Source organism: Molothrus ater, chromosome 2 (assembly GCF_012460135.2).
Source record: "Molothrus ater isolate BHLD 08-10-18 breed brown headed cowbird chromosome 2, BPBGC_Mater_1.1, whole genome shotgun sequence".
NCBI classification, from domain to species: domain Eukaryota; kingdom Metazoa; phylum Chordata; class Aves; order Passeriformes; family Icteridae; genus Molothrus; species Molothrus ater.
Window position 1 is genome coordinate 95,796,024 of NC_050479.2, and position 27,866 is coordinate 95,823,889.

At 39.0% G+C, this 27,866-nt stretch overlaps 1 protein-coding gene across 3 annotated transcripts in view; it reads left to right on the forward strand.

Moving 5' to 3' along the window:
* The first annotated feature begins 2,105 nt into the window (after positions 1-2,105).
* The window catches only part of DCBLD2 (discoidin, CUB and LCCL domain containing 2), a 78,514-nt gene continuing 52,753 nt past the window's right edge, over positions 2,106-27,866 (forward strand). The window contains exons 1-5 of one of the 3 annotated variants that reach the window (XM_036383660.2): positions 2,106-2,353; positions 19,399-19,626; positions 23,376-23,513; positions 24,589-24,640; positions 25,990-26,062. In XM_036383660.2, coding sequence (XP_036239553.1) covers positions 2,242-2,353; positions 19,399-19,626; positions 23,376-23,513; positions 24,589-24,640; positions 25,990-26,062 — 603 coding nt within the window. In that variant the 5' untranslated portion in view covers positions 2,106-2,241. Of the gene's footprint in view, positions 2,354-16,891; positions 16,941-19,398; positions 19,627-23,375; positions 23,514-24,588; positions 24,641-25,989; positions 26,063-27,866 lie in introns of those variants that run through there. The other 2 variants (XM_036383642.2, XM_036383651.2) reach the window with 2 other exon arrangements.

The window sequence follows — 27,866 nt, forward strand, 5'->3', positions numbered from 1 at the left end:
ATAGCCAGCCTTGATCAAATCCCAGGAAGTTGCGTATTCACATGTATCTTTCTGGCAACTTCGGCTGTCTTGATCGATATTATCAACAGGGAAATGATCGCTCTTAGGCGTCTTCCGATGACTCGGGCTAATGGTGATCATCGTGCTGGGTGCATCTAATTATAAGCTAAATGCCAATCGTTATCTGGCCGCCTTCAGGAATTTCGGAGTTTGAATAGACATCCGCCTCCCAGGCTGCTTGTGGTCAGAGACTCATTTGGATTTCACAATCTTTATAAAATACATTCTTTTATAGCATGAATTATTTCTAACATATATTACACAGGAAAACCATGTATTAAGACAAGTCTTTCAAACCGTTGCATTGGTAATCCTTGCGCTCTGTAGATTCTATAAATCTTTGAGTCTTTTGAGGTGTATAACCTTTAATAGTTTATTATTGCTTCTGTCAGGACGGTCAGGATGGTGGTGCTCCCTTTGCAAAATATGTAAGCCAGGGTCCACAAAAACCATTTGTAGTCAGGGAAAGTAGCTTTGGGATAAACTTCTAAGAATTATTAGGCAAATTTGCCCTAAATTTAGAATAGTTAAATCAAGTTCACAAAATACCTTGACAACAGAACATAACACAGGAGGAAACCTCTGTCAGGTCCACCAGAAACTGTTACTGAATTACATGTAACATGTTCAGATGCTCCTCTTAATGCATGGCACCATTAAGACATGCATTAAATTATTCAAGGAGTGATTTTTCCAGTACACAGTAAATACCACCAATGACTGGTGGTCTTAGGAATGTGGTCCCTGTAGTACAGAAAGGATGTTATTGTAGTGATATAACTGCTTCACGTGACCTATGGCATGAACTTCTGTGTCTGGTGAATGGAAGACAAAGCAACATATATAAATTATTTTTGATTCACCTTCCATTATGTGTTGCAGGATGTCTTGGTGGCTATTACATCTTACAAGATGACTAAAAAGATTCATCTGTAATACACTTCCTTGATTTTGCTTTCATTGGGGTCTCGTCCCACGTCATTAAAAGGTTTCAAAAAGGGAAAAATATGAAATGTTGTAAAATGCTCATGTTTATAATTTCCTAATTATATGAGAAGCCACCTTCTAGTAGCTGTGGCACAACTATGGGCCAAACAAAAAAACGTGTAACAAAATTCTGCTGTCTTTAGTCTGAGCATCCAAATCTGTTCTGGAACCTTCTAAGATTTGGCACAAGTGTTATGGATGATACGCTCAAGGAAGGAAAGGTAATGCCCTCCATGTTTCTTTGTCAATAGGCTATAATAGCCCTTATATGAAGCCTTAAATAAGCTATAGGCATTGATGCGGACATAGTTAAGTTTTCAGCATCTTAATAAGGAATAGTAATGTTAAAACAATTCTAAACATAATCTAAATACTTCTTCAAGCAACTCTGTGGATTGGGTAAAACAGGCTCCTGAGACGGTTTTCCTGCCATTTTGGTGGGGCCAGCACTGGACACTCCTGGTCAGGATCCAGTAACTGTGACGTAGAGCTGTTTGGGAGAAGTGGAGAACAATTTCGTCCTAAAGTCCTACAGTGCAACAGCTGGAAATCTCTCTAATCACACATGGTGCGTGCTCAAAAGCTGGGGGACAAGTGCTAAAGCTACAATGGCTTGGGACCTCATAGCCAAGCCCTCCCACATCTAGAGCTGAATTCACATTAGCGTGTGGAGCACTATGACACCAGATTATCCTTTCTATTAAAAACAGCAATACTCGTGTTTCCAACGGCTTTTGTTTGAACTTTCCCCAGAAATTTTGTCTTAAATCTCTGCTTATAGAAGGGAAAAAAGCTCAAAAAAGTGAAATATTCGTAGCCAGCTCGCAGAGGAGGTCGGATGTGGAACACAGCGGGAATTCAGGCGCTGGGTCCCTGGGACTCGGTCTGGGGCCGTAAGCCCCGCGCAGGCGGCCCGGGAGGGCGCGGCTCAGGGCGGGAGCGAAGGGGGCCCCACGCTCGGCGGGGCCGCGCCGGAGCCACCGCCGCCTGGGGCTCCGCGGCGCCTGGGGCTGGCCGTGCGGAGAGGAGGGGGCGGCAGGAAGCGGGGCGGTCCTGCGCGCCCCCGGAAGCGGTTGGGCGGCCGAAGGGACGGGCGGGCTGGCGGGAGCGCAGCGCTCAGACGCGGTCCAGCGCGGCCGCCCCGCAGCCCGCGATGCCCTGGGACCGCCGGGAGCGCCGGCCACACCGCGGGGCATGGTGAGCCCGGGGCGGCCGCTCCCCGCGGGGACCCGGCGGGCGGCCTCGCTGCTCCGCCCCAGCCTCCTCCTTCTCCTGCTGCTGCTGCGGGGCACCGCGGCACAGAAAGGTGGGTGCGAGAGCGGCGGCGGGCGAGCCCCTTAGCCCTGGCGGCCGGGGGAGGGAAAACCAATTCTCCGGGGCTCTGCTGCTGGGAGGGGGCGCCCCTCGGCATATGGCCCTTAGCGCCGAACCTGTCCCCGGCCTGGCCCACAAAGGGCGAGAGAAGAGCCCCGTTTCGGAAAAAAAAAAACCAAAAACCAAAAAAACAAAAAAAACCCCAAACCCAAAAACTAAACAAGAAATATTTTTTTTCCTGCCCGCTCCCGCACTCCCACGGGGAGCTGACGGAAGGAGGGCTTCACCCGGGCGGGGCGCGACGGCGGCTCGGAGGGGAGCTGGGGCTGTGGAGGCAGCTCGGGGCACTAGGGCAGGGCAGGGGTTGTGTGGGGTTCGGCACGCCCGGCCCGCGGGTGACCCTCTCTGCAGGCTGTGGAGTGTTCGGTGTGAGCCAGGAGGCGGATAAAGGGGAGATTCTGCTTGCTCTGAAAAGAAATTTACACTCCCCTGAGAGTATGCAAAATGTGTATAGGAGAGAAACGTGTGACAGAGTAGTAGGCGTTGTTGGGTTTTGGTGTTTTGGGTTTTTTTTTGGTTGTTTCGGTTTTTTTTTTTCTTGTGGTTTTTTTTTGTTTGTTTTTTTTTTGGGGGGGGTTTGGTCTTGTGGGGGTTTTGTGGTTTTTTTGGTGGGTTTGTTTTGTTTTTTGGTTGGGGGGGTTTGGTTGGGTTTTTTTTTTTTTTTTTGTTTGGTTTGTTTTAGTTTGGGGTTTTTTTGTTTAGAGAAATCGACGAGATTTCTCCTCGGCTGGAATTAATGAGCAGACTTTAGCACTGTGAAAATTACAAGGCCCAATTTGGTCACTTCATGGCAGACGATCAGAGGATGCCGCTGTGACTGTCACTTCGATCATGTGCTTGGGACAAAGTGGTGGGAGTGAGTGTTTTAACAGCAACTTGAAACTCACTTCTGTGTTTGGGAAGATCAGTTTTGTGGTTTTCAATTCCACTTGCTTCTTGCACTGGTCTTGCATCGTTTCAGAAACAGATCTCCTCAGAAACTGTTTTGTCACATAACTTTTTCTTTCTATCTCAGAGATGGAAATATGGTTGAATTTCAGAAATGCTGCATTTAAATGCACAAAGGAAATAGGAACTATATGCACTTTACTGTTTATGCATCTAAATTAAACATTTAGTTAATTAAAATTAATTAATTGAATGGAAGAAGCTCAGTGTTGTATCCATAGAGCAAGGTAGTTTTGTGGACCTTTTCCTCTTATTTCCAGCTAATTGCATTTATGTTCCTATACACCTACAAAACAAATGCTAATAAGCATTTGACACAGCTGGGGTTATTTTCCTGTAATTTATAATGGAGCTGGAGAAGACCCATTTGCTTTTGAGAGGAAATTGGACCGTTTTAATAGCCTGTCTCTTGAAGGTAGCTGCTGGATGAGACGGGCAGCAGCAAGGTGTTAGTTCATGCTGTAGGAGCATCATGCTTGTGCTGACCTGACACTTGTGTGACCTTTTGGTGAGCAGACTGAGTTTGTTATTCTAGGAGAAGACTGAAATAACTGTAGGGGTATGGAAGAGTCATAATTTACATGCAGATGATTGAATCAAACTGGCTTGCTGATTAGTCAGGGGTGTGTTAGAGGGGGTGGGACCATGCAGCAAGAAAAGGAGCTTGCGAGGACAGCAGGCTTTTAGTACTTCATTTTGTGTATTTCGGGTAACTGCTGAAGGGCTTCTACACAGGATTTCAAGTTGCAGTGTTAATGCTTAAAGTTAGATCAGAAGTTTCACTTTTGAGTAGGAGGGGAACCTTTCTGTTGACAAGCCTCATTTTATTTGCTAACAAAAGCAGAGCTTGTTGTAAGGTGGGGGATTCTGGTGTTGTTGAATTCAATGCTTCAATATGAGAAACTGCTAGAGCTTATAAGAAGAGTTCTGCTAGTGAGGGACTGTTTCCTTGCCAAAATATTTTCATTTAACTTATTCTAGAGAAGGTTGGAGAGCCCATGTCCTTTATCTCTAAATGCTGGCATAATTCCAATTTGGGTAAGGAATCCCATATAGAAATGAAGCTGCTGTCTAGCTCTTGAAGGTCTGCACAAAGTTACTACTCAATTAGGGCATTAAATATGTGATCAGGCTTCTAAAAGAATATCTTGATTGATAATGAAAGTAACCAGGTATTGGGGAATTTCACAATTAAAGTTGCTTTTAAGCCCTTTTATTAAACTACAGTGAGTGATACTATGTTTAAATCAGTTCATACCAGAAAGGTGCTCTACAGAAAAACATGTGAGAAATGAAAACACTATCTTCAGAAAAAGATTTAAATACCATGTTTAATGTGAGGCTTAGAGCAGCTGAACAGTAGAAAAGAAAATGAAGAATTACTTAGTAACAGAGGATCAGCCTCATTCGGGTAATGAAGAATTACTTAGTAACAGAGGATCAGCCTCATTCGGGTAATGAAGAATTACTTAGTAACAGAGGATCAGCCTCATTCGGGTAATGAAGAATTACTTAGTAACAGAGGATCAGCCTCATTCGGGTAATGAAGAATTACTTAGTAACAGAGGATCAGCCTCATTCGGGTAATGAAGAATTACTTAGTAACAGAGGATCAGCCTCATTCGGGTAATGAAGAATTACTTAGTAACAGAGGATCAGCCTCATTCGGGTAATGAAGAATTACTTAGTAACAGAGGATCAGCCTCATTCGGGTAATGAATGGGGCTGATCCTCTGTTACTAAGTAATTCTTCATTTTCTTTTCTACTGTTCAGCTGCTCTAAGCCTCACATTAAACATGGTATTTAAATCTTTTTCTGAAGATAGTGTTTTCATTTCTCACATGTTTTTCTGTAGAGCACCTTTCTGGTATGAACTGATTTAAAAATAGCATTATTTTGGTCAACGTGAAACTTATTTTTAGTATTGGGTCAAATGGTGCTCCTCTCCTTCCAGACAGCAGCAAACTGAGAAATGAAAAAGTACAGGTATTGCTGTGGTGAATATATTTTTTGCACTAGCCCACTGTATTATCTTGTAGGATTCAAGTGAAATTTTTACAGTCTATCATATTTTAAATCATTCAGTGTATGTAATTCAGAATTCCTTGTTCAAGGACTTGAACTTGAGTGTGTTGCTGTCTTCAAAAATTGAGCATTTTGTATTAGCTCCAACACCTTCAGAAGTGCCTTGTGCTGCATTTCATAATCTTGTGCCTTGGGGACTGTCTAGCTGATGGCTGTGCAAGTCAGCTCTTGTGATTTTTAAAACAGTTGTGTAGTGATTCTAGATTCTGGTTGCAAGGAAATTGATATTTGAAAAGTATTTAGAGCATTTTTTTGATTTTTCTTGTAATTAAGCAGGTATGAATAAAAGCAAGTCAGCAGCTAAGCTTGCTGCTCTTTATGGATTGAATTTTGAGAAACAGTGTTCTTAGCAGATATTTAGGTCTTGACATAAATTTGGTATGGTCTGTTCATTAACTTTTTTTAAATTTAGAAAAACACAGCTAGAGGAGGAATGGTTGCTTAGCTTTCATCAAAGTAGAATTTGAATAGCGTGTCAGTAATTCTGAAGATATGAAGTTTGCAGGGTCTGTAGAGTAAGAACTTGGTTACCACACAAATTAGTTTGGTAGCCATCTGTTGGGATTCCTAGTGGATACCAATGTACCGTAAAATCGGAAAAAATGACAGAAGTTAGAAGGTGCCTTTTATTTTGAAGCTGATTCCCTAGTGACTTGAAGCAGATTTATTTACTGTTTTTTTAAAAAAAATAGCATTGAATGCTTGTTTTTGAATGAGATTCCCATATTTTGTTCTAAAAACAGCAGCCCATCAGGATGTTGTTATATTCTCAAGCCTTGTTGAAGAAAGTGATTTGCCACTGTAGCTTAAAAATGTTTGCTGCGGTGTAGCAGAGAAAAAGAATTTCTGAATGTCTGGTGCTGAGTTACTGTCATCTGAAAAATGAAGTGGAAGAACTAATGTCCCTGTGCACATTGAAATGGTTTTCCAAGGCCTTCTGTTCAGGGACTCAGTATTTGTGGATCATTTGTGTTTTCCTTGTTTCTCATCAGTTCCTTGGTGTGCTCTCCTCTCCACAGCATTCCTGGTCTCACCTCTGCTTGTGCCTCCCACAGGGAGTAGGCAGTGGTGGCTCTGGCTGTGGCCAGTCCAGAGCTGGGCAGGTGCTGATCCGTCAGCCATAGTTTGGGGAGAAGGAATCAGGCAAAGAGAAGATGGCTCTAGCTACATGTCCCGTGGCTGAGCAAGATGGAGGGAGACTGCAGCTTCTCCCTCAGGGTCCTGGAAGAGATGATCTCCTGCTATGCCGGGTGCTGACAAGGGTTCCAGCTGCTGGGGTAGCCCACTCCAGGTGTGTCTTTTTCTGCTGCAGAGAGCTCTGGGCATGTGAATACAAAGCACTGCCACAAAACAGTCTGTCACGTGAGCGATTGCCATGTGCTGCCATGCACACAAGTGCCAGTTTCTATTCTTGCTAAATTAGATTGGGTGCTGTCTCACTACTCTGTATCTCTTGTCCTTGGCTGGGCTCATCTGGAAGAAAGGGAGTCACAGCCAAACCCAAAAGGAATTATTTTGATTAAAAAGACCCTCAGATCTTTGCATGACAGATTTATTGTCCTTCAAATTAACATCAGATTAAGTGTTTTATGAGGAGGAGGGCAGTGCTCTAATGGACTGTTTCGCTTTTTTAATGGGACAGTTTTACTTAAGAGTGCAAAATGTTTTGAAGATGCAGTTGTACAGCCTGAGGATTCAGGGATTGGTACCATTTAGGCAGGACTGCTGAGCCAAATCACTTTCATCCCTGTGTTGAGAAGTATGGAAGAATTTTTCAAGACCAGGGCTCAAAGTTAGAGTAGGCTTTTTCAGGTTTTCTGATGCTCTTTTTAACTTCCCATCATTGCACCTTGAAGATGGATTTAGAGAGGAGGAGCAGTGCTGTAAAGAATTTTGTGGGGGAATGCACTTCCTGAAGGGAAGTGGGCTGATACTGGAAGTATAGACCTAACAAGAGTGGATATTCTTTGCTCTTGAAAACAAGAATCTCAGCAACGTTATTTTCCCCCTCCAGTTAATGAGCCTTATTTGAAGTGGGTGTGGGAATCCAGTGGGCAAAATGTGCGCCCGTGTGTTCTGCAGAGCATCCTTTCTGGGAGGGTGCCTCCCAGTACTGGTGGCTTGGTTCAGCCCAGCTCATCTGGGAGCCTGTTGAGGTCGTGCTAGCCTCGTTCCTGTAAAGAATGCAGGAATCACCCTTTTGTGTAAGTACCCTTTGTAGCTCTCATGCTTATGACAATGTTCTGCAGTTTGGATATAAGCAGTACAATGCATGTCGGTTTTATATATATAACTATATGTCTGTGGCTATAAAAATCAAGCATCTGAGCTGGTGTTAGAAAAGCAGTGTAAGTGTTCTTTCAGAAGCTTGTATACTGTTACTGTGTGCATCTCAAGCCAGTGACCTTCTAGCAAATTATTTTCCTGCTTCTGTATGGAGATGTTCAGCTTTCAAGGTTTTCAGGAGTTTTTTCTTACATTATTAATATAAGAGAAAAATAAATATCTTGTTCCTCTGCAATTCTGCCAGCCTGCTTTATGCTGTAGGAAATGATACATTAGGTTTTTAATGCAATCACTGCTGCTCTGTGTAGTTGAAGTCATCAACAGGTTAAGGGCTGCCTTGAATGCATCAGCTTTCATAGGTCAGATAGTCAGCAGTTCAAATGCAATCTTTGTTGGAATTGCTGCTCTGCATATTGTGAAATGTTTCTATATTGGTTATTTTATTCATATTTTGAAAGGCTTTAAAAAAAAGCCGTTGTTTGTCACCCCTTCTTTTATAACTGCACCCTGTGCTTTGGGAAAACCTGGAATTTGTTTTGTAGTCAAAGCATTTCCTTCCCTCCTGCATTTTCTGACTGAGTTGCTGTTAGATTAATTTCTCTAAATCAAATATTGTGGAATATTCAGCATCCTTTTATTTAAAACAGTGTAGTTGAAACCATTGTCCAAGCATAGAGTGTGGATTTGTTACTAAACTGAAGTTTGGGGAGGTGGAGAGGGAGAGCAGAAGTAATATTGATGTAGAAGGCCATGTGGTAACTTGTATTAAGATAGAATTTTCAGCCCTGGGGTTTTTTTATACAGAATGGTGGATTGTTATCTGTGAAGCTTGTTCATTAACGCAGTAATGAAATACCAAATTTTGCTAAACAGCATCCTTTGCCATCTATTACTGGAGGCAAACAGCTTGAGTTGTGCTATTTGTAGTCTGTTTGAGCTTGTTGCTTTATAACTGAACGCTTTGTTATTTGAAACAAAAAATATACCTGAAAATTTTTTAGTGACTTGACCTTTGGACCACAGATTTTGAAAATGGCTCCTGGTTGATGCATTTTTTGTCTAGTGCATGAAAAAAAAAATCAAAAACCTGAACACCAGCACTTGAATGGGTAAAAAGCGTTTAACCTATGCTTTCTTTTCTAGCGTGTAACTTCTGGTGTTTCCCTGCATGACCTCTTAGTTTCGTTTGGTGAAGAGTTGAAAGAGGATAACATTTCTCTATGGTTGCTAACTCTACAAAAATTAAATTAAAGTAGATAGTTTCTACTTGTTTAGCTATCTCACCATTTCAATCAATTGGATCATGGAATTGTAACACAGTCATTTGGTACTGCTTATGGCATTTGCATGCTTCCTGTTGGCATTTCTTCAAAATCTCTGTGTTTGGAGTTTTCACTTCTGTTTGGGTTATATGCTTTTTTTCTCTGCCAGTATTAAAATAAAAATAATTTTCAGTGAGCAGTCTGTAAGGTTTGGACCAGCACAGCTGGTGGATACTGAAGCTCAGTGATTAGTTGTCTCTTTGATTTTGGTGAGTTTAGTTGAATCCTGAAAATCAAGCATATAAGTGTTAATCTTTGCAGTAAGTGACAACTCATATTTTGTTGCAAGTTTGCAGTGAGACTGATTTGAGGTGACCTCTCTAGCTATAAAACAACTGGAATATATTTGTAGTACCAATGTGAAATGCAAGTCCATGAACCAGTAGAAGTGCAAGGATTCTTAGCAGCCTTAGGCAGTTGCTTCTGAAAAAGTACATTCTTTAGAAGAAAAAGGATTGCTGGAAGCAGAAAATGTGTAAATGAGGGCTGACTATGTACATGTCAGGCATGCTTGTTTTTGGTGTTTGCTGACGTGAGGAGGGTGCGTTGGCCTGGTCACTGGTCTCTATACAAGAGATGTTGTGCATTGTGACTCAGGTAATCATTATTTCCCTACAGTTAATTGACTGCTGATATTAATATATATATACTCTGTTATATTCTCTATCTTAAGGTATATATAAATATACTCTGTTCTCAGTACCTTACTGAAAATGCTAACTTCTGTCCTGCGAGTATCCAACGCCTCTTGTTTTTGAGTGGTGTCACAGTTAGGAGGTCCCAGTTCTGCACCATGGCTGCGATGGTTGTGTACATTGCTGTCACATTAGTCAATGTTGTGGAAGCCAAACCAAGTTGGTGAGCTCAGTTGTGTCATTCCTGGCAATACCAATAGGTGTGTTTTTAAGAATGTCTTAGAAACAGATGGAGTGGGGATGGGGTGTTGTTTTTGTATTTTATTTGTTTTCGTCTCCAGGTGTTTAAAGTATGGTAGCTATAGAAATAGTTAAAAAGTCTCTTTTTCAGGATGCCTTTGCTCAAGTCTGAAAACTTTCTGGAAAGAAATTTAATGCAACTTCCTGAATTCCCCTTAGTTAGAATAGTGACTAGCCAACTTTAAGTAGTCAAGGTGTACAAGAAATGATACTTTGAAGGGCCTTTCTGTGCTTCAGTACACTATGAAACCATCATTGTGTAAAATGACTGATAAATTAGGATCACACAGCTCAAACGTGACACCTTTTTTCTTTTTGAGAATGTCTCGAGGTTTTTTATTTGTGTAGTTTTTCAGTGCTTCTTTTTTTTTTAATATTTCTCTGGCATTTTCTTTATGCCAAGTTGCTCTTTCATTGGCAAAACTGTATTACAGTGGTTTTGTTAAATATTGTAAAGAGAAAAAAAACAAAGGTTTTTTATTTTCTTTGTGGGAATATTTGATTTTGTTAACATTTTTCGTTGTTCAGTAAAAGTTTTAAATTAGTGAATAATGTTTTAACATTCTTCATTATGTGAAAACTCAATTCAATAAATCACAGGGGACTGCCTTATTAACCATATTCCATAGATCATGCATCATTTATGAGCTGGAAAGTGGAAATAAAATCAATGGTCAGGCCATCTATATGCTTTATTAAACACTCCCTTTTCCACTTCACTTCTTCACTAGTTATTCCCCCCTCTAAATCTCCCTCACAGATGTTCAAGTTTTCTAAATATACTTTTAGCTCAAGGAAGAGGTTTTGTTATCTAGGATTGGAATATTATCCATCAGAATGACATTTCTTGCCAGCTACTCATCTTTGGCTTGTCAGTCTTGCTGGAATTTGGTGGATTGTGCATGTGATCACGTGGATTCTCGTTTAAATTTTTTTCCCCAAAATGGTTTTACTGATAGAACCACTTGTTTAAAGCAACCCCTCTCATTTTCTTGTTTCTTTACTTTAATTGCTGTCAGAAGTATGCAATATGATGCATCCTTGTCAATACTGCTAATGGTGGAAAAGGGAACTTGAAAAGCTTGACATGCTTCTGAGAATGGTTGTGAGCAGATAATTCTTCTGTCATGGTTTCTAAACAGGAGAATGGTGTAAATGCTTCCCAGAGTGATGCTGTCAGTCATCACACTAGTACTGTTTATTGTGACCTGGCATTTAATCAAGATTTGTGTATAAATATTCTATAAAATTATTCCAGATGTGCAAAAGGATAATTGATTTTCATCCCTAAGTACCCTTCTCTCCTCCTCTTCAGTGATCCATTTGTGATTTTCCTAAACTTTGATCGGGCCATCATAAGACCTCAAATGTTGCTTAACTGTGAAGAGGAAATCTTTTCAAGTCTCTTAATTGCAAATTCTTGCAATTTGGTGTAGAAGGAGCACCTGTTTCAGTGCCCAGTTGCTGCTTTCAATGTTGAAGGATAACAATGAACTGTTTTGCAGTTGTGCCACAGCTCTCTTTCGTTTTACCCCAATATAAAATTAAAAATGCAAAAATAGGATGTGTAAAGTGTTTTAATTAGACTTGGCAAGACAAGCCACTTGTATAGCTACTTGCATGCAAACATGGAGGTTTTTCTGGAGAGAAACCTCACAGGAATGAGGCAGGTGGAAGATCCTCAGGATCTTGAGTGGAAAGAAGAATTAGCGGTGCAGCTTTGCATGGTTATTACTCAGAGTTCAGAGCTTTAGCCTCTGAAAGGATAGTGCACTACAGAGCTATAGTACGTATGCTGAGTATGTTATGCATGTACGGTTGCTTTCAGGACCACACAGGGTTTCACAGCTGCTGCATCTTCAGCAGGACTGTAGTCAGTTAAAGCCCATATCTGGTTATTTTAACTTGGCTCCAGAATGGTTAAGATATGAAGAAAAACATCAACATCTTGCCTTGTTCAGTGTAGCGCAAAGAAGACACTGGTGCTCAATTTTTCTTTTGCAAATCTGTGAGTTTTGTGATAAACCAAGAAGCCTTAAACCAGAGTATCTGTTAAATTCTATTTTTATGCAATTGTGTACAGGTGTCAAAGTACATCTCATTATCACAAGGGTAGAAAGAGGAATGCATTAAATTGGATGCTTTTGAACACTTGTGTACTAAGTTTAGTGATGATCTGTTTTTGTCTTTTTCCTAAGTATATTTGAAAATTTCAAATAAAGCATTTCCATTACTTTATATCTTCATTTTTAAAGAGATGTTTTTAAGGAGAAGTTATCCAGTCCTCCTACACAAAGCATCATTTCATTCTTGCTAGGAAGACGGTACAGCAAAGCTGATGGACAAGCTTAAAGTTCACAGACAGTTTTTACTGACTGAGTTTTCACACACTGACCTCCTACATACTCTTACTATACTTCTTATGATAAATGTGGCACTTAAAAATGGTGACTTAAACATTTAAATTTACTGTCATCTTCCTAGTTCATCATCTTGTTAATCAGTAATACATAATGCTTATTTTATTGGTTGTATTCATAGAGGGTCAAAAGTGTGGCAACATCTTTGTTTTAATGGAATATCTACAGGGCAAAATTAGGAATGAAGTGCCTTTTAGAACAGATTGTGTATTAAATTTTATGATGCTAGAATGAAGCCAAGTCATTCAAAATGGGGAAACTCCAAATAGTCCCCATGGTAATTTTGAAATTAGATTAGAAAATGAATGTTAGAAATCAAGATGATACTGTATGCCACCTACACCAGGAGAAGGAGCTGCTGGTACACAGCTGTGGATTGGGACTGTTTCATCAGTTGGATGACAACCTTTAAAGAGGGTTAGAAATACATGTAAAGTCTCTCTTCTTGATGCAGCTGTGGGGTGCAAATAATAACTGTGTTCTGAGGTTTTCAGTGACAACTGTGTTTTCAGATTCTTTTTCTTTTTCTTTTTCTTTTTCTTTTTCTTTTTCTTTTTCTTTTTCTTTTTCTTTTTCTTTTTCTTTTTCTTTTTCTTTTTCTTTTTCTTTTTCTTTTTCTTTTTCTTTTTCTTTTTCTTTTTCTTTTTCTTTTTCGTTCAGGTACCCAAACCAGGAGCTTCCTCCCTGACAGCTTCTGTTGATTCCATGGTACCAAAAAATATTCTTACCTGTGGCTGCTGCTGTCTCTTCCCTGTCTCTGCCTTGCATCCTCTGCATTGCTCAGGCTCCACTGGCTGGTAGGCGATGCCCATCCTTCACCCAGCAAACGGCAGCTGGGATGGGAACCTGGGCTGAGAAATGGGCTGCAGCCCAACAGGGGTACAGTGAGCACTGGCAGAGGGTGGGGCAGGGAAGGGGCAGCTGCTCCTGAGAGGCAAGATGGTGCTGCCACCCTGGATCTGCAGGTTAGGCTATGCAGTCTCATTTATGAACTGGAAAAGGAAGGGGGAAGTGTTGAGTGTAGTGTTAATTTAGCATGTGAATTATTAGTATGATTGGACAACATTTTTGCCTCTTAGTTGACATACGTGAGGCTTGTGAAATTTCATGTGGTCCTAGTGTGGGGAGGAGTTTGAAGAACTTCCAGGAGGTTTGAAGCCCGTTTTGACCATGACCATTGCTTATTGTCATAGTGTTTTTTGCATGACTGTCTGTGTGTTATTTTTCATTTATTCATCATCTGTTTCTGTTGTGTAACACTTAAAGCACTAAAGCAGAACAGTGTTTATTTTTAAGAATGTGTTGGTGCAGATTGTAAAGTAAATGCTGTGTCCTTGGAAGTGGGCAAGCTGCATGTGCCAGCCAAACAAAGACATAGAGCATGAGATTAAAATAATAAAGTGCTAATTATCACTAACCCAGCACGTGGCCCGTATTGTAAATGAAAACAGTAAAATTTTGTTGTAACGGCATATTAAATTTTGTACTTTTGCTGTAAAAAACAAGAATCAGCCTCTGTCTTCTCTTACCCTCTCCTGTCACCCCACTGAGCTGCCAACATTTTAAAAAGCAAAATGCTTACTGTGCTTTTGTCCTGTTCCTGTCTTTTCCCATAATTTCATTAACTAAGGGTGCCCCACAGCAGGTAAATCAATCCAAGCTGGGGGAGTCATAATCCCACCTGCCCTCCACTTCTTGCCCTGCCACAGGCAGTGGCACCAAGAGCTGTCTCAGAGAGCTGGGTTGATGCAATCCAGCACTGTGTGGTGGCAGTGGGTTGGGGGGCACTCTGCAGCCAGCTTGTTCCTTGAGCCAGTGCACCACTCTTGTGTGACTGCTCTTCTCAGGGTTGGGATGGTTTCTGCCTCTCTGGTTGGCGTTCAAGATTGTTTAAAATGTAAACATGGGTTGGCAATGCTGATGAAAGAAGCAGTTGCTGGTGTTCCCCTACTGTCTTATCCCTCTGTCAAGGAAGGCCCTGCTGCATATGCATACTCAAATAAATTTGGGGATTGCTCTAGGTTAAAACCAACAGCTATTTTTATGCCAAGTCCCTGCTCTGGTTGGCCATGTGGTTTCATAAATGTTTGCCTCCAGTACCAGGAAAGGTGTGAGAACGTGTTGCCAAAAGTGAGAGGCAGACAAGGCTTGCTGTTGTCTGTGGCTGTGCTAATTTAAAGTTGCCTTCAAGTGTTTATTGAGCTGTGGCCTTGCTTGTGACAGTGTGGGCTATTTTATGTTGTGAAACGTCTGTAATGCAATGAAATGCCCAAACCAGTGTGTTACTGAGGCAAGTAAATGGCATTAAGATCAAAGTGGACTGTGTGCTTGCTGGCTTGTTAAGAAAATTAATTTTGACAGTGGAACAGATTCCTTCCTGAAAAACATCACTCTGTGGAATTTGGTGGAAACAGCAGTGAGTTTGGAGGACACAAATAAGGGCATTTGAAAATACTTGAAAAAGCTATTTAGACTTTGATGTCTCTCTGATTTAATTCCTCAGTGTTTCTTATTCATGGAACTCTTTTTTCTTTGTGTAAACTTTTTTGCCAAAAGCAAAAAGCAGATGCAGTGTTTTTTAGTATGCTGAGAAAAAGTAAGTAAATGCAGAGCACAGGAGCTGAACAGAAGAGTGGAAATTATAGTAATGCATTGAATCAGAAAGAGTTGTGTATTTGGAGTTAAAATGAATGTTTTAAAATACCCTTTTTTGCTTACATGACTCTTACAGATTTGGTTCTACCTTTGTTTAGTTAAAAAAGTTTCAATTACATCCACTATTTAGTCACAAACATACAGAAAATAATAGCCTATATATGGAAAATCTTAGGAAACCCACTGGTTAAATTGAGTCTGTTCAAAAGACAGTGCCATGTGTTAAAATTGAGATTGGTGTTTTGATATGCATCAGCTATTCTTTTTAGGTTATAATATTAAACTGTCTAATGTCTTTATCATTCACTCTTCTCCAAGTGAGGAAAGGAAAAGTATTCACTGGTCTAAAAAATTATTTTAAACATGTTTTGATAGTGAGAACAAGTTTAGTGGTCACTAATAGCAACTGTTCTCCAGGGGGAAAAGCTCTGACTTCCACAACTAAAAAGTATAGTTAATTTTTTTTGGTGGGTATTAATAACTTAGCACCCACTCCTGCATGTTCAGTATTCTTTCATTTTATTAAATTCCACATTTTCTTCAAGTATCAAAATCCTTAGGATTTGGTATGTTCGTGTTGGTCTGAGTCCTGTATTTTGTTGATGTAAAGAACTTGGCTCTAAGAAATTGTTTTCAACCATTGGCATGTTGCATCAGACATCAGTGTGCCATGGCCCAGGGCTCATATGAACTCTGTCAGGAGGGTTCATCCAGGCTGCATTCAGAGGTGCCTGCAGAGCAGATGGATCCTTCTCCTGATGGCAGCAGTCTGCCTTCCTCTGCCAGCTGCTTAAGAGATGTCCATGTTTCTAACACAAGTTTTGGTGACGAGCTGAATTTTTCCTCTTTGCTGTGAACTTGGTCCCTAGGACATGTGAGATTGGATGCACATCTACAGCACCTCCACATGTCAGGTGTGATGTGTGCACACCATGCACACAGTGACCTGGTGTTTCTACAAAGGACTTAATCTATCCTGCAAGTGTGGGAGGCCTGGGGTGTGACAGAGAAGTCTGAAAGAAAGCAGGAGACTTGTTCAGGTGTGTACTGACAACAGAGGTTGTCAGCCCATCCAGGAATAATTGACTAGGGCATTGATGTCTGTCTTCTGTGTGTTCTTAGATATTCTACTCTCACAGGTTAACAGAAGCAAAAGATTCAGTGGCACTTCATGACTTGCAAATGAATGAAGTGTCTACTGTCCTGTATATGCTGCCATAGTGAAAAGAATTGCACTTTTTCTTGGGAGAAATTGCTGAGTATTGCAGATTGCTCCCTTGAAGCTGGATGTGTGTATGTGTCTCTGGAATTCATCAATGATGTTTAAAGAAGCGTGGTAGAAATGATGAAGCGCCACATTACCTAGAGAGGCTCAAGAACTGCCCTTTTATAGTACCAGTACAGCAGGATGTAGGTTCATGGATCTGCAGGTTTCACTGGAATTGTGATTTTTAAAATTTTCCAAATAGCTCATGTGTGATGCTGCTGCTCTTGGCAGACTGTATATGCCGTGGTAATCTTCAGATTCTTCAAGCATGAAGTGTCTGGCATTTCTGTTATCACTAACCTAAGTGAAATACAATAAAAGGATCTAGTGTCCATTCAGAATAAGCTACTTTTGAAAATCGACTTCATAGCAAGATGCTGCAGGTCAGCACAACTGTTTTTCCTTTCCCTTACTTTCTAGTATGATTGGACAGCAGACTCTTTATTATGCATAGAGGAGTATTTTTCCTTTCATGTTTTTAAGAAAGCCTGCAACAAAAGGGAGGTTTGAGATTGATGTTTCCATTAAATTGTGTGAAGGAAATTAGAAAGTTTTTCTCTCTAGCCATGGGAAACAAGACACTGTTCCAAACTACAAGAGGTAATGTTGTCATTTTTTAGTGATGTGTCTTTAAAAGTCCTAATTTTTAAAACTTAAAATATTTTATTTGCATTTTCTCACCTAAATGTGTTTAGTTGTTTTGGAGTTCTTTTGCTTTTCTCATCAGAAAGCTGTGTGCTGTTCATCATGCACAGTGCAGGTACTGTTTCATACTTGAGACAAATTTACATCTTAAATACATTTTGGGTTAAAGAGGAGACACAGGCTTTCATTTGTCTTTGATTTCCAGCAGCATAGGCTTAAGATGCAAAAAGGTGGGGAAGAATCAAAGATACAGAGTCATGTGCATTATTGGTATTCCTTGTTTTAAGAAATACTATTTGTGTGGTGACTGCATTGCAATAACAGGCCTATTGAAATGAGAAATAATTAACTTCTGTGCATTATAGTTCATGCAAAGATTTTTATTTCCCTTAAAATGCATTCAAAACAGTGAATCTGCCCCTACAGGTGAATGATAGTATGATTTCATATTCAAAAGGCCACTGTGTCAGTGTATTTGCACAGTATTTTCAATCTGTGAATGAATAAGCAATTGCTTACCCCATCACAGGAAAGGAAAAAGACAGAACTGGTTAATGGCTCATTGCTTTTGTTTAGGACATAGCCTAAAACTGACTGCTGCTTGTGTTGATAACTATTTTTATATCTGCAATATAAAGACTTTTTAAATGCTAACTCCATGTATCACCATGAATATATTTGTTGTTTTCTGTTGTTAATGTAATAAATTCCATGCATTTTATAGTGTGTGTATTTGCTTGTGAAAAGCCATTTTACTAGAAAAGGAGTCTTTTGTTGTTAAGTGTTAGCATATTAAGACTAATCAGAAATCTGACATTTGAATGCATGGTAGCTAATAAACCAAGGCCATACAGACTCTGCATGATAAAGCTTTCACTTTTCTTTGGTTTATAACATGCCTTTTGAAAGAAACCAGGATTATAGTGATACATAAAACATGCAGTTTAGGTTACCTCTTTGTAATGTTGAACAATGGTGTCTTGTGTTAGAAAAACTCCAACTTAGAAGAGTAATTGATCAGCTGTCATCCAAATAGAAATCGTATTTGCCATGGGATAGAACAAAGTCTTTTAAAGCAAATTGCATTAATGAAAATATGGCTGAAGAACAGCTTCACAAATACAAGCTTTGATTTTACTAAGCAGATGTTCCAGTTAACTTTTCCAAGGGTGCATCATTTTCATTCCAGACCACTAGCAAGGTAAACAGCTGCAGTTTGCATCTGCATCCATTTATGATTCTGTGCATACTAGCAGTACTTTAGGTTTTGTAACATGCAGCTATCTTTCAAGGTGTTCAGATTATAAGGAGAATAGCTTTTGTTAGCAAAAATTAGTTGTGTTTACAAATAGATTAATCAGACCTAGTTAACTTAATCACAGGGGATTGTTTTTTCCACGTTGCTTCAGTGCATTGGACTTACTTTTCCACTCAGTCTTACATGTAATACATTTTAGAATTTTGAAATCTAGTTATATTTCTAAAGTGTGTGTACAGTTTTTGTACCTAAAGTTTAGCTTACCTTTTCATATTCAGTAGAGGAACTACATGTATTATTGTGTAATATGAAACACTTAACTGTCACAACAAATTTCTGTCAATAGGAATCATGGTGATCATTGTGAACATTACTCTAAGAACATTCACATTTCTAAACCAGCACAGAAATTCTTGCTCTTTTTGTGCTATATACCAGGTGAAATGCATGTCTAGCTCTTGAGTAATCGAATTTGTCAGGTTGCTCTTTATAATTTAGTGTTGACAATACATAATTTGTGATATTGTTTTCCATTTGTTAAATTAGTTTTAGTACTGTTATTGCTGTTTAAAATTAATACTCAAATATTAGGTAGGAGGCTCCAGGTTGGAGTCACAGGAAAATTCCAAAAAATTGAGTATGTTCTCCAAATAGGAGTGAATTGCAGGATTAAAATAGTGGTACAGTAGAAAACAACATATTTGCAGTTCAGTAGTGGTCAGAGCTTTATTTAATATGCTGTATTTTATTTGCTGTCCAATGACTTTGTACTTCTTTTTCATTGTGTTGTGAGTACAGTAACTCAGAAAAACCAATGTGCTCTTGTTTTATTGTCAGGTTTCTCTGTCCTTTTCAGCACCTGTTTCCTTCTGTACTGAGGTGTTGAGGAAATACAAAATAGCAGGGACTCTTCCTTTACTGTCCATGCTGTTTTGTAAGTCATTATGGATCACTTTCCATCTCATTGAGGAAGTTGTAGCAGCTCTCTGGTTGCCTGTGATAATAAGCTAAGCAAAAGGCAATGGTAGTTGAGTGGTATTTGTCACCATTGCTGTGTCATTTGCATGTGAGTTACCTTGGAGTTTTCTCACAATGTGGTTTGTATGGTGTGATATGAAGATGATCATGGGAGCTGATTTCTGTCTTCTTTCCTAGGTGATGGGTGTGGACATACTGTGCTGGGCCCTGAGAGCGGGACCCTGGCCTCCATAAACTACCCCCAGACGTCTCCCAACAGCACTGTGTGTGAGTGGGAAATCCGTGTGAAGCCTGGGCAGCGTGTTCAGCTCAAGTTTGGCGATTTTGATATTGATGACTCCGATTCCTGTCATTCCAGTTACCTGAGAATTCATAATGGCATTGGCCCCAACAGGACAGAAATAGGTAGGAGCTTTAATTGTCAGTATTTGAGAACTGTTGTCTTGTATAGAACTCAGGTGTATTTTGTTACTTTTGTTACTTTTTTAACAGCAGCTGCATCATAAATGCAACACAGATCCTGTAATTATCTTAGATTCTTGAGATTCTCAAAGGAAGCTACACTGCAATATGTTTTTTTTTCTCTGACATTTCCTAGTAGCTTGCAAAGTTCTTGTAAACAGTGAAGAGGGAACTGTAAAACTAGAAGCATCTTCATTAAAAAAAAAGGTGTAAATATCTATCTATCTAATCTATCTATCTATCTATCTATCTATCTATCTATCTATCTATCTATCTATCTATCTATCTATCTATCTATCTTTATCTTACCTGAAATGCCTTTCTTTTTGTATGAATTTACTCTGATTTGAGCTCTTCATCTTGGTGGTGTTAAAGGATGACAGGCTTCAAAAGGCATATAGTCCAAATATCCTCCATCCTCTGATAATGTTTTTTGTTTTCATTTTCTTCGGGATAATTTCACCACTAGAAGTCAGCGGGTTTTTTTCAAATAGCAGTGTGATGTTCTCATCTACATCAAGGTGTATGTAGGGTGTTTAGACTCTAACAGTTACTTTGCATAAAACTCAAAATGAATTGTCATTCTTCTTTTTCTAAAATTAGCTATTATGCAGATGAACTTTATTTTCTTTCCTAAAGCTTTAATTTGGAGAGGGAGAAAAATATTTACTTCTTCGAGACTGTTTTTGTGCAATTCAAATGCTGATCCCACTAAATTGAGTCTTTTTCTAAAGAGACTAGTGGAGTGTTAGGTTTATTAACCCTCTTTTCCAACTGTTTCCTAGGTAAGTGTGTGTGAAAATAAGTATGTGCTTGGAGCTGTTGAGCCAGACTTGGTCTAAAATAGGAAACACTGAATACCTTAAATGGCAAGGAATACCAAGTTCTGATAGTCTATTACTCACTTTTACAAGGGACTTAATGGGTTCAAGTAAATTCCTGCTTCATTTGTTTCCCTTGCTTTTCAGCTGTGGCCTGCTCGTGGAGCAGCACAGCATGTTGGGGAAATGTGTATCTTGTTCTTCTCTTAATAAATTAAATCAAAGGACAAACAGAGATGTCAACAGTGGCAAATGCAGATGAGGCAAGGTTTTGGGGTTTTTTTAATGTTTGAAGCCACAGACACTGGAGAGATTAAACAGTGACTTGAATTTTCTTGGGAAAATTCTGGACTTATCCTAAGTTTTTCCATTCAGGACTGCTGACATGATCTACCATTAAAATACCTGTTTTACATAAAATCTGAAATTCAGTCATACCTTTTTTAACCCAAAATGACTTAAAAGTTGGCTGGTTAGATTAAAAAATAAATTGTTAGTGGGTTCATTGGTAAACAGAGAGAGTTTCTAATGAAGCTTTTAAGGGCTAGTGCTTATTCCAAGCCTGTTGAGTACTTATAAAGAAATCAAAAGAAGATTCAAATGCTCAGTGTTAGGTTTGTCTCTAGTGTAAGTGAGATCTAGAGGAGTTTGTAAGATTTCAGTACAGTCAAATCACTGCATCTGCAGTCAGATATACTTATTTAAGACATGAGAGTTCCCTCTCCTGCTGTATTGTAGCTGTACAAAAGCACTCGGGATCCTTCAATGCATAAGTGCAGACAAAATAGCAATATTATATCTTCTGCACACATCTTCTGACAAAGGTGTTGCTGCCGTCATGCTTTGTCCATTCCTAGTGCTTGCTTTTTACAAGATTGTCAAAAATCAGGCAAGAGGCCAGGGAAGAGTTAGAAAAATGATTTATAGTCTCAAAAGTATGCCATGCTATGAATCATGAAATGCATGGAGTGCATCACTCTACAGTTTGTCAAAGGCCGTATGTCCATGGGGCAAGCAGCACTGGAGAGTTTATCCAAACTGGGTTTAAATGGCTTGCTTTGTGTATTTGCCTGAAGAAGGGGTTTTAAGAGGAGTCTCATTATGGTCACTCATGTTACAAGATCCAGTGGCTGAAAACAAAACATTAAAAAAAATTTTTCTGTTTTTTTATTAGAAGATACCCATGCTTTGTTAAAAAAAATCTGAATAAGCAACATCTAGAAAGCTCTGAATAATGACAGGAATTTGTATTTTAACTTCTAAATTTTTTTAAAATTATTTTGATAGCGTTTTGGAGTGCAGTTCACTTTTTAAAGGAAATTGATGTACATCTTAAACTTATTTTGTATTATATTTGTTAAGAACTATTCTGGCAGGACTCTGTTACTTCACTTCCTCTACATTAGCATGGTAATTTGCCTTTATTTGAGGAAGGAGTCTTGCCTCTTTTTCTGCTATTTCTGCTATATGATAACATACTCATTATGAGGAAAGCAAGTGGAGTGATGAGCTGAAACAGAGGCAGTGTCATTTACTGCTGGTGATTATCCACTTCACTTATCCACTGCAGAATCTTAAATAGGGTTATAGATGGTTTCTACAATATCGAATGATCGTGGTAGCCTGTAGAACAGAAGATTTTTTTCCTAAACAAATTAATTAACTGGTCAGTATCTTTACTAAAGCTTCTAGTTAGTAGGACTGGAGAATTCCATATTGACTGGGGCCTGTTTAACAGCCATTCATCCATTAATGTGGTATCAGTTCTAGGACTTCACAGGGCAAATACTGTCAATATCTGTGGACTCCAGCAGTTGAAATTGTGTTATTTTTTCTATGGCAAGAGAAGCACCCAGGTACAGAACCTTTGTTATGTACTGTCTCAGGCAGATCCCCAACCAAGGAATAACGTGCATTGACTCCATGATTGCAGAAGGCTGAACAAATGCTTTATTAAGCTATACTATATTATACTACATACTACACTAATACTATACTATACTAAAGAAAAACCCATGACTCTCACAGTCATGGGTCACAACACAGCTTTCACCTAACTGGTCAATCAATCCAAAACACCATCACCAGTGTCCAATTAACAAATCCCTTTTGGTAAACAATCTCCATAACACATTCCCCGTGTGCCATACAACAGATGCAGCAAGTGAAGATAAGAACTGTTTTTCTTCTTTGTCTAAGCTTTCTCACAGACTTTCAGCTTCCCAGGAAAATCCCGGGAGAGAGAATTATGTCTCTCTCTGTTCAAAGAATATGTGAATACCACAGTTATGTTTTTTAGGTGTGACAAAATAAAAAGTGAGCTAACTGGTAATTTATCTTAATGGTGCTTTCCTGTGATATGATATATGTATGATACTGCTGAAATGCAGTGAGCTGTGCCTGCTGCTGTCCAGAATTAGGGAAAGTATGTGACAGAAGCCGTGGAAGAGTCTATGAGGAGGAAGTGCTTCAGTAGCTTTGGGAAAAGGAGGGTTTTTTTCTCATTTGCTTCAGTAGATGCTTCTCATTGTCCTAACTTGATCCTTTTCCTTCCTCATGTTCTTTGAAGCTCTGAGTGTGGAGGTTATGTGTGGCTAGAGATGAATGGGATAAGGTCACATTTATCTGCAGGTATTGGGGTATGCAAGACCTTTGACAGTGACAGAACAAATGTAGAATGCACAGTCTGCCATTTGCTTTAAATGACCACTATGCCTTATTTGGTGTCATTCTCATGTATTTGCTTTTGACCATACACCAGAACTAATGTGAACCCACACTGCAGATGAAATAAGAGGCTGGAAATTGAATAAGATGCTTATTACATATGTTGTTTTGGGTCAATATTTGTTCTCCTCCTTCTCTCCACAGGAAAATACTGTGGGTTTGGCTTTCAAATGGATGGTTTAATTACTTCAAAAAGCAATGAAGTCACAGTACAGTTCATGAGTGGAGTTCACACTTCTGGACGTGGATTTCTTGCAACTTATTCAACCACTGGCAAATCGGGTATTTATAATTATTTGGTGATTTTTTTCTGCTGGCAGAATTAGAGCTGTCTAGTAAAAACAGAACCAGTTCATTTACTCCCACGTTCTTACAAACTAACTTCTAAAAATTTAGTACACTCTTCATGATATTTCTGTAGGAAATTTGACTGCCTACCTAAAAGTTCAGGACAAAATGCATTTTTTCAGGTAGTAGTCAAGGTAGCAGATAGCTAACAAGTTTTCTTATCAAACTGGATATATTTTAAACTAACCTTGTGGAAATTTTTATTTCAGTAGCAGCATCCTGTACTCCTTTAACTTTAGTGTCATAATCTGTGGACTAGTTTTTTGTCTTTTTCTTGAGTTTTTTCCCCCTGGTTTTGGTTCTTCTAAGCCTCTGAAAGAGGTTGCTGTATTTATTTTGCATCTCCTCCCACTCATTGTAAAGGTGAGTGATAACATGTGGTCTGCAAGGAAATGAAGGAGCAGCGGCAACTGCCTCAGAAGGCAAAAAACCCTATCTGGAAGTTATTTTAAAAAGAACAGATAAAGAGTCTCAGTTTTTAGTTTTGTAGAGTATTTGATGCTTTCCTCTCTGTATTTTGGACTTGTATGTGTTGATACACAGCAGACACAAACAAGAAATTTGTGGTATCAGTCATGGATGCCAGTAACACAGCATTCTAATATTTGTTCTCTGTGGTGTTTGTGTTCAGCACTGCAGAACCATTAAATGGTGAAAACACCGGCCTCTTTATCTTATTAATTTAATTTTGTGAAAAGAGCATACGTTTCTGTTTCTGATTTATCTCTGAAATATAGCTATAAATTAAAATTAAGCTGCACAGAAAATGAATTTTTGTAGTATTATCTAGTATTATATTCTCAGTAGATTTCCCAGTTACTCAGACAATTAGCAAGGTTCTACTATGATACAAAATCTGTTGCAAGAAAATTTAGTAGGAATGTGTTTTTTTCATTCTGAGACTTTTTGTTAAGCCTCAGAGGCTCAAATATATGTATTCGTGCAGTTTAAAAAGCATATTCAACCTTTTGTCTTTTTCATCCTTTTGACTTACATTTTTTCTTTGCAGACTTAATTACCTGTTTAGACATTGCAAGTCACTTTTCCGAACCAGAATTCAAGTAAGACTGATTTTTACCTGTTTTCCTCCCAGTCTCTTTAATGAAGTAATTTAAGTGTTTCTACTTTGCTTTGTTACATATTCTGATGCAGCTTGAAAATTGGCCATCCAGAGAACTTGAGACACAAACTAATTTGGGTTAGAGCTGAAGAATTTTGACATTTGCACTCCTCCTTCCTCCTCCCATCTCTCCCATTTGTGTTATTTACATGCAGTATACGGTAGAACCTTGTTAATTTGCACTGACACATAGGAGCTAATATCTCATTTTCATAGAAAGAATATTGCTTTTATAAATACATTTTAGCAGGTACACAACTTAATTACTTAAATTTGTATTACAGTTACCTAATGTCACCATTAAATGATGACACGTGTTAGAAATTGCAGACCCATTTCAGAGTTTGGTGCTCATTAATGAGGTTCCGTGGAGACACAGAATGCTCTACATTCTGAAGGGGAACATTTTCCTGTTGTCTCTTTCCCCATTTCCATCTAAAGCAAGGCCAATGTTTAAAGCTGCAGACTACTGTGAAGTGTCAAAGCTTAATTTTTGGAGAACTTAAGCTGTGGCAACCTGGAACATTTCAAAGTACAACCTTTGCATTTCTCCTTCATTTTCCCAGGTTCCAGAATAGGGCTCTAGTTGTAGGTTCTGGCCTTAGTCAATGTGTAACAAAGTCTCTGAATCCCCCTGTTTTCATGGAACCTACAGCATTGCTTCAGTTGTTGCTGAGTTGTGGTGAAAATGTTGATGTGTTTGCTCCACTTTACTTTTAGCTCTTGAAGTTGTAATAATTTTCGTGTGTGCAGTATGAAATGGTCCTAGAACATGAACACAGGCCTGCTCCAGAGGTGCTGGTGTCTTGCCTTGTGCTTTTTATGTGCTAGCGGTAATTTCGCCAGTTTTTGTGGTCTAAGCATTGCCAAAAGCTGTTACAAAATAGCATTACTTTTCAGATGCTTTATTTAAGGGTGCAAAACAAATAGATATGAAGGTCTCTAGTTCATAAAATAAAATTCATTAATATTTTTAGTTATATGACTTTGAATTTACAGGAGCCACATAGTATTCATAATATAAAATGCTGGCCTTATTAGTTCATCATATTGAGACTGGAACTGTACTTTCAGCTGGGACTTATTTTAAAACATTTTCAAATGTCTGTCCTCCTGTTGTGTACTTGTGAGTATTTTTGGTCTGATTTGATAGATCTTCAATTAGAAGATATCATTACATAGTGATACATGAATAGCAGAGTCTTGTAAATCAAAACCATAACTTTTTTATAACAGTAAGAGAGTTGGAGGTGCATGCCTATCCTGACTTGATAGTTTGTTCTCTTTCAGTAAGTATTGTCCAGCTGGATGTGTGATTCCTTTTGCTGATATTTCAGGCACTATTCCTCATGGATACAGAGATGTAAGTGAAAATACCATGGGCTCAAGTGAATTTTCATAAAACACATGGTGGATAATGCAAGTCAGTTGTAGTTGTTTGCATTAGTTGTGCTTCCTGTATTCTGGGATTTGTACCTCCTAAAAGTGAATAACATGGTACTCATTTTTTAGCACTGGTGCCTAATGACAGGTGCTTCAGATGTTGCCATCTCCAAGAAGTGGAGTCTCAAATACTTTCATAAGTCCTGCAGAGAAGGGTGCATCTATCAAAATATTGGGTTTTTTCTACTTCCTGTTTTCTTTTAGTTGGTTTTCTTAGGCTGGGAAATTGAGATTTATAAAGATAGAACCAGTTATTTTAATGATGTCGTCTTATTTTTGACACTGTAATGCCTCTTTCAGCAGTGTCTCAGTGGTGATCTTAATTTTTGTTACACTTTAGAGATGAAATACTGTTTATGCTCAGCAGCTATAAAATAATTTGCAAAACAAATTTAATACTGTAAGAGTAGTTCTATAAGTTGGTAATGAACATCTTTAATAATGTATTAAAGACTTACTTAAAACACTGCAAAACCCTATACGGTATTTTTCTAATGTAAGCCTTTGCCAGTCAATTAATGAACTTGCCATAGGATGGGAGGATGTTTGCTATGTTTATTATAAGTGATTATAATTTTACTAGCAGCCTACTAAAAATTACATTAAATCCTTGGTTTTTATTTTAAATTACTCTTTTAATAAGCCATTAGATATAGCACAGATGTAAGACAACGTAAAAATGTTAGTAACCAAAGATTTTAGTATCAAATACAAACTTAAAATGTGTCTGTTTCTTTTGTTCCCCAAATAGTTGTAAATCCCAGGTTACTTGGTTAAACAATCACCCCCATTTAAAAATGTCACCACAGTGTAACTGTGTTACATGTTCTCGTCCCCAGTGAGTCCTCACTAAGTGGCTGCAAGGTAATTTTTGTAGCTAATAACAATATTAAATTGATTCTCTGCCTCACAAATTTGCAGCATCTGCAGGAGTTCTGCTTGTTGGGAGATTTTTTACAAAATCTGGAATAATTGTTTTCTATGGAGGAAAACTAAACCTTTTCCTAAGGAAACTTAAGGAAATAAATGCCCTGTGACTTTATTTTTGTATACTTTATAAACAAAAAAAGGCTGTGAATTTCCCAGAAGTCAGGCTGTGTGGAAAAAAATGAAATTGTCCAGCATATTAGACCCAAGTTTCAGGTTGAGGTTTCTTATGCATCTCTTTCGAATGTATGGGAACTGTTCGCTGCTTTAAAAAATACCCAAAATCTTGATTCTTTTTTGTGTGACCCTAATGTTCACAGTCCTTGAGGGCTTGGAGCTCTCACTGCTGACATCTGGTGAGCAGGAAGGAGAGAGTTGCATCTCCTACTAAATCACCATGCTCTTACTTTATTGGAGAGGGGAGCTGTGTTGATCCCAGACCTGCTGGATGTGAGCTTACTCTGGGCAAGCCTGATGGACTTGGTGTGATGAGTGCTGCTCACTGTGGCACCTGTAGCCTGCAAGCCAGGGAAGTGTCACTGTGACATTTGCTAGTTGATTCTGTCATCCAAGGAGAAAAGGCAAGATCATGATACCCTGTGTCATGGTTTGATGCTGGCGCAATGCCAGTGCCCCCATGAAAATATATTCTCCCCAGTGGCTGCTGTGAGATGTGACCAGAAATAGAGCAAAGCAGGCTCCAGCTTAGGAATAAAGGAAAAAAACTTTATTAACTTACAATATGTAAGAAGGAACACACAGAACACAGAATAAAAACCTTCCCAAAACATTGCTCC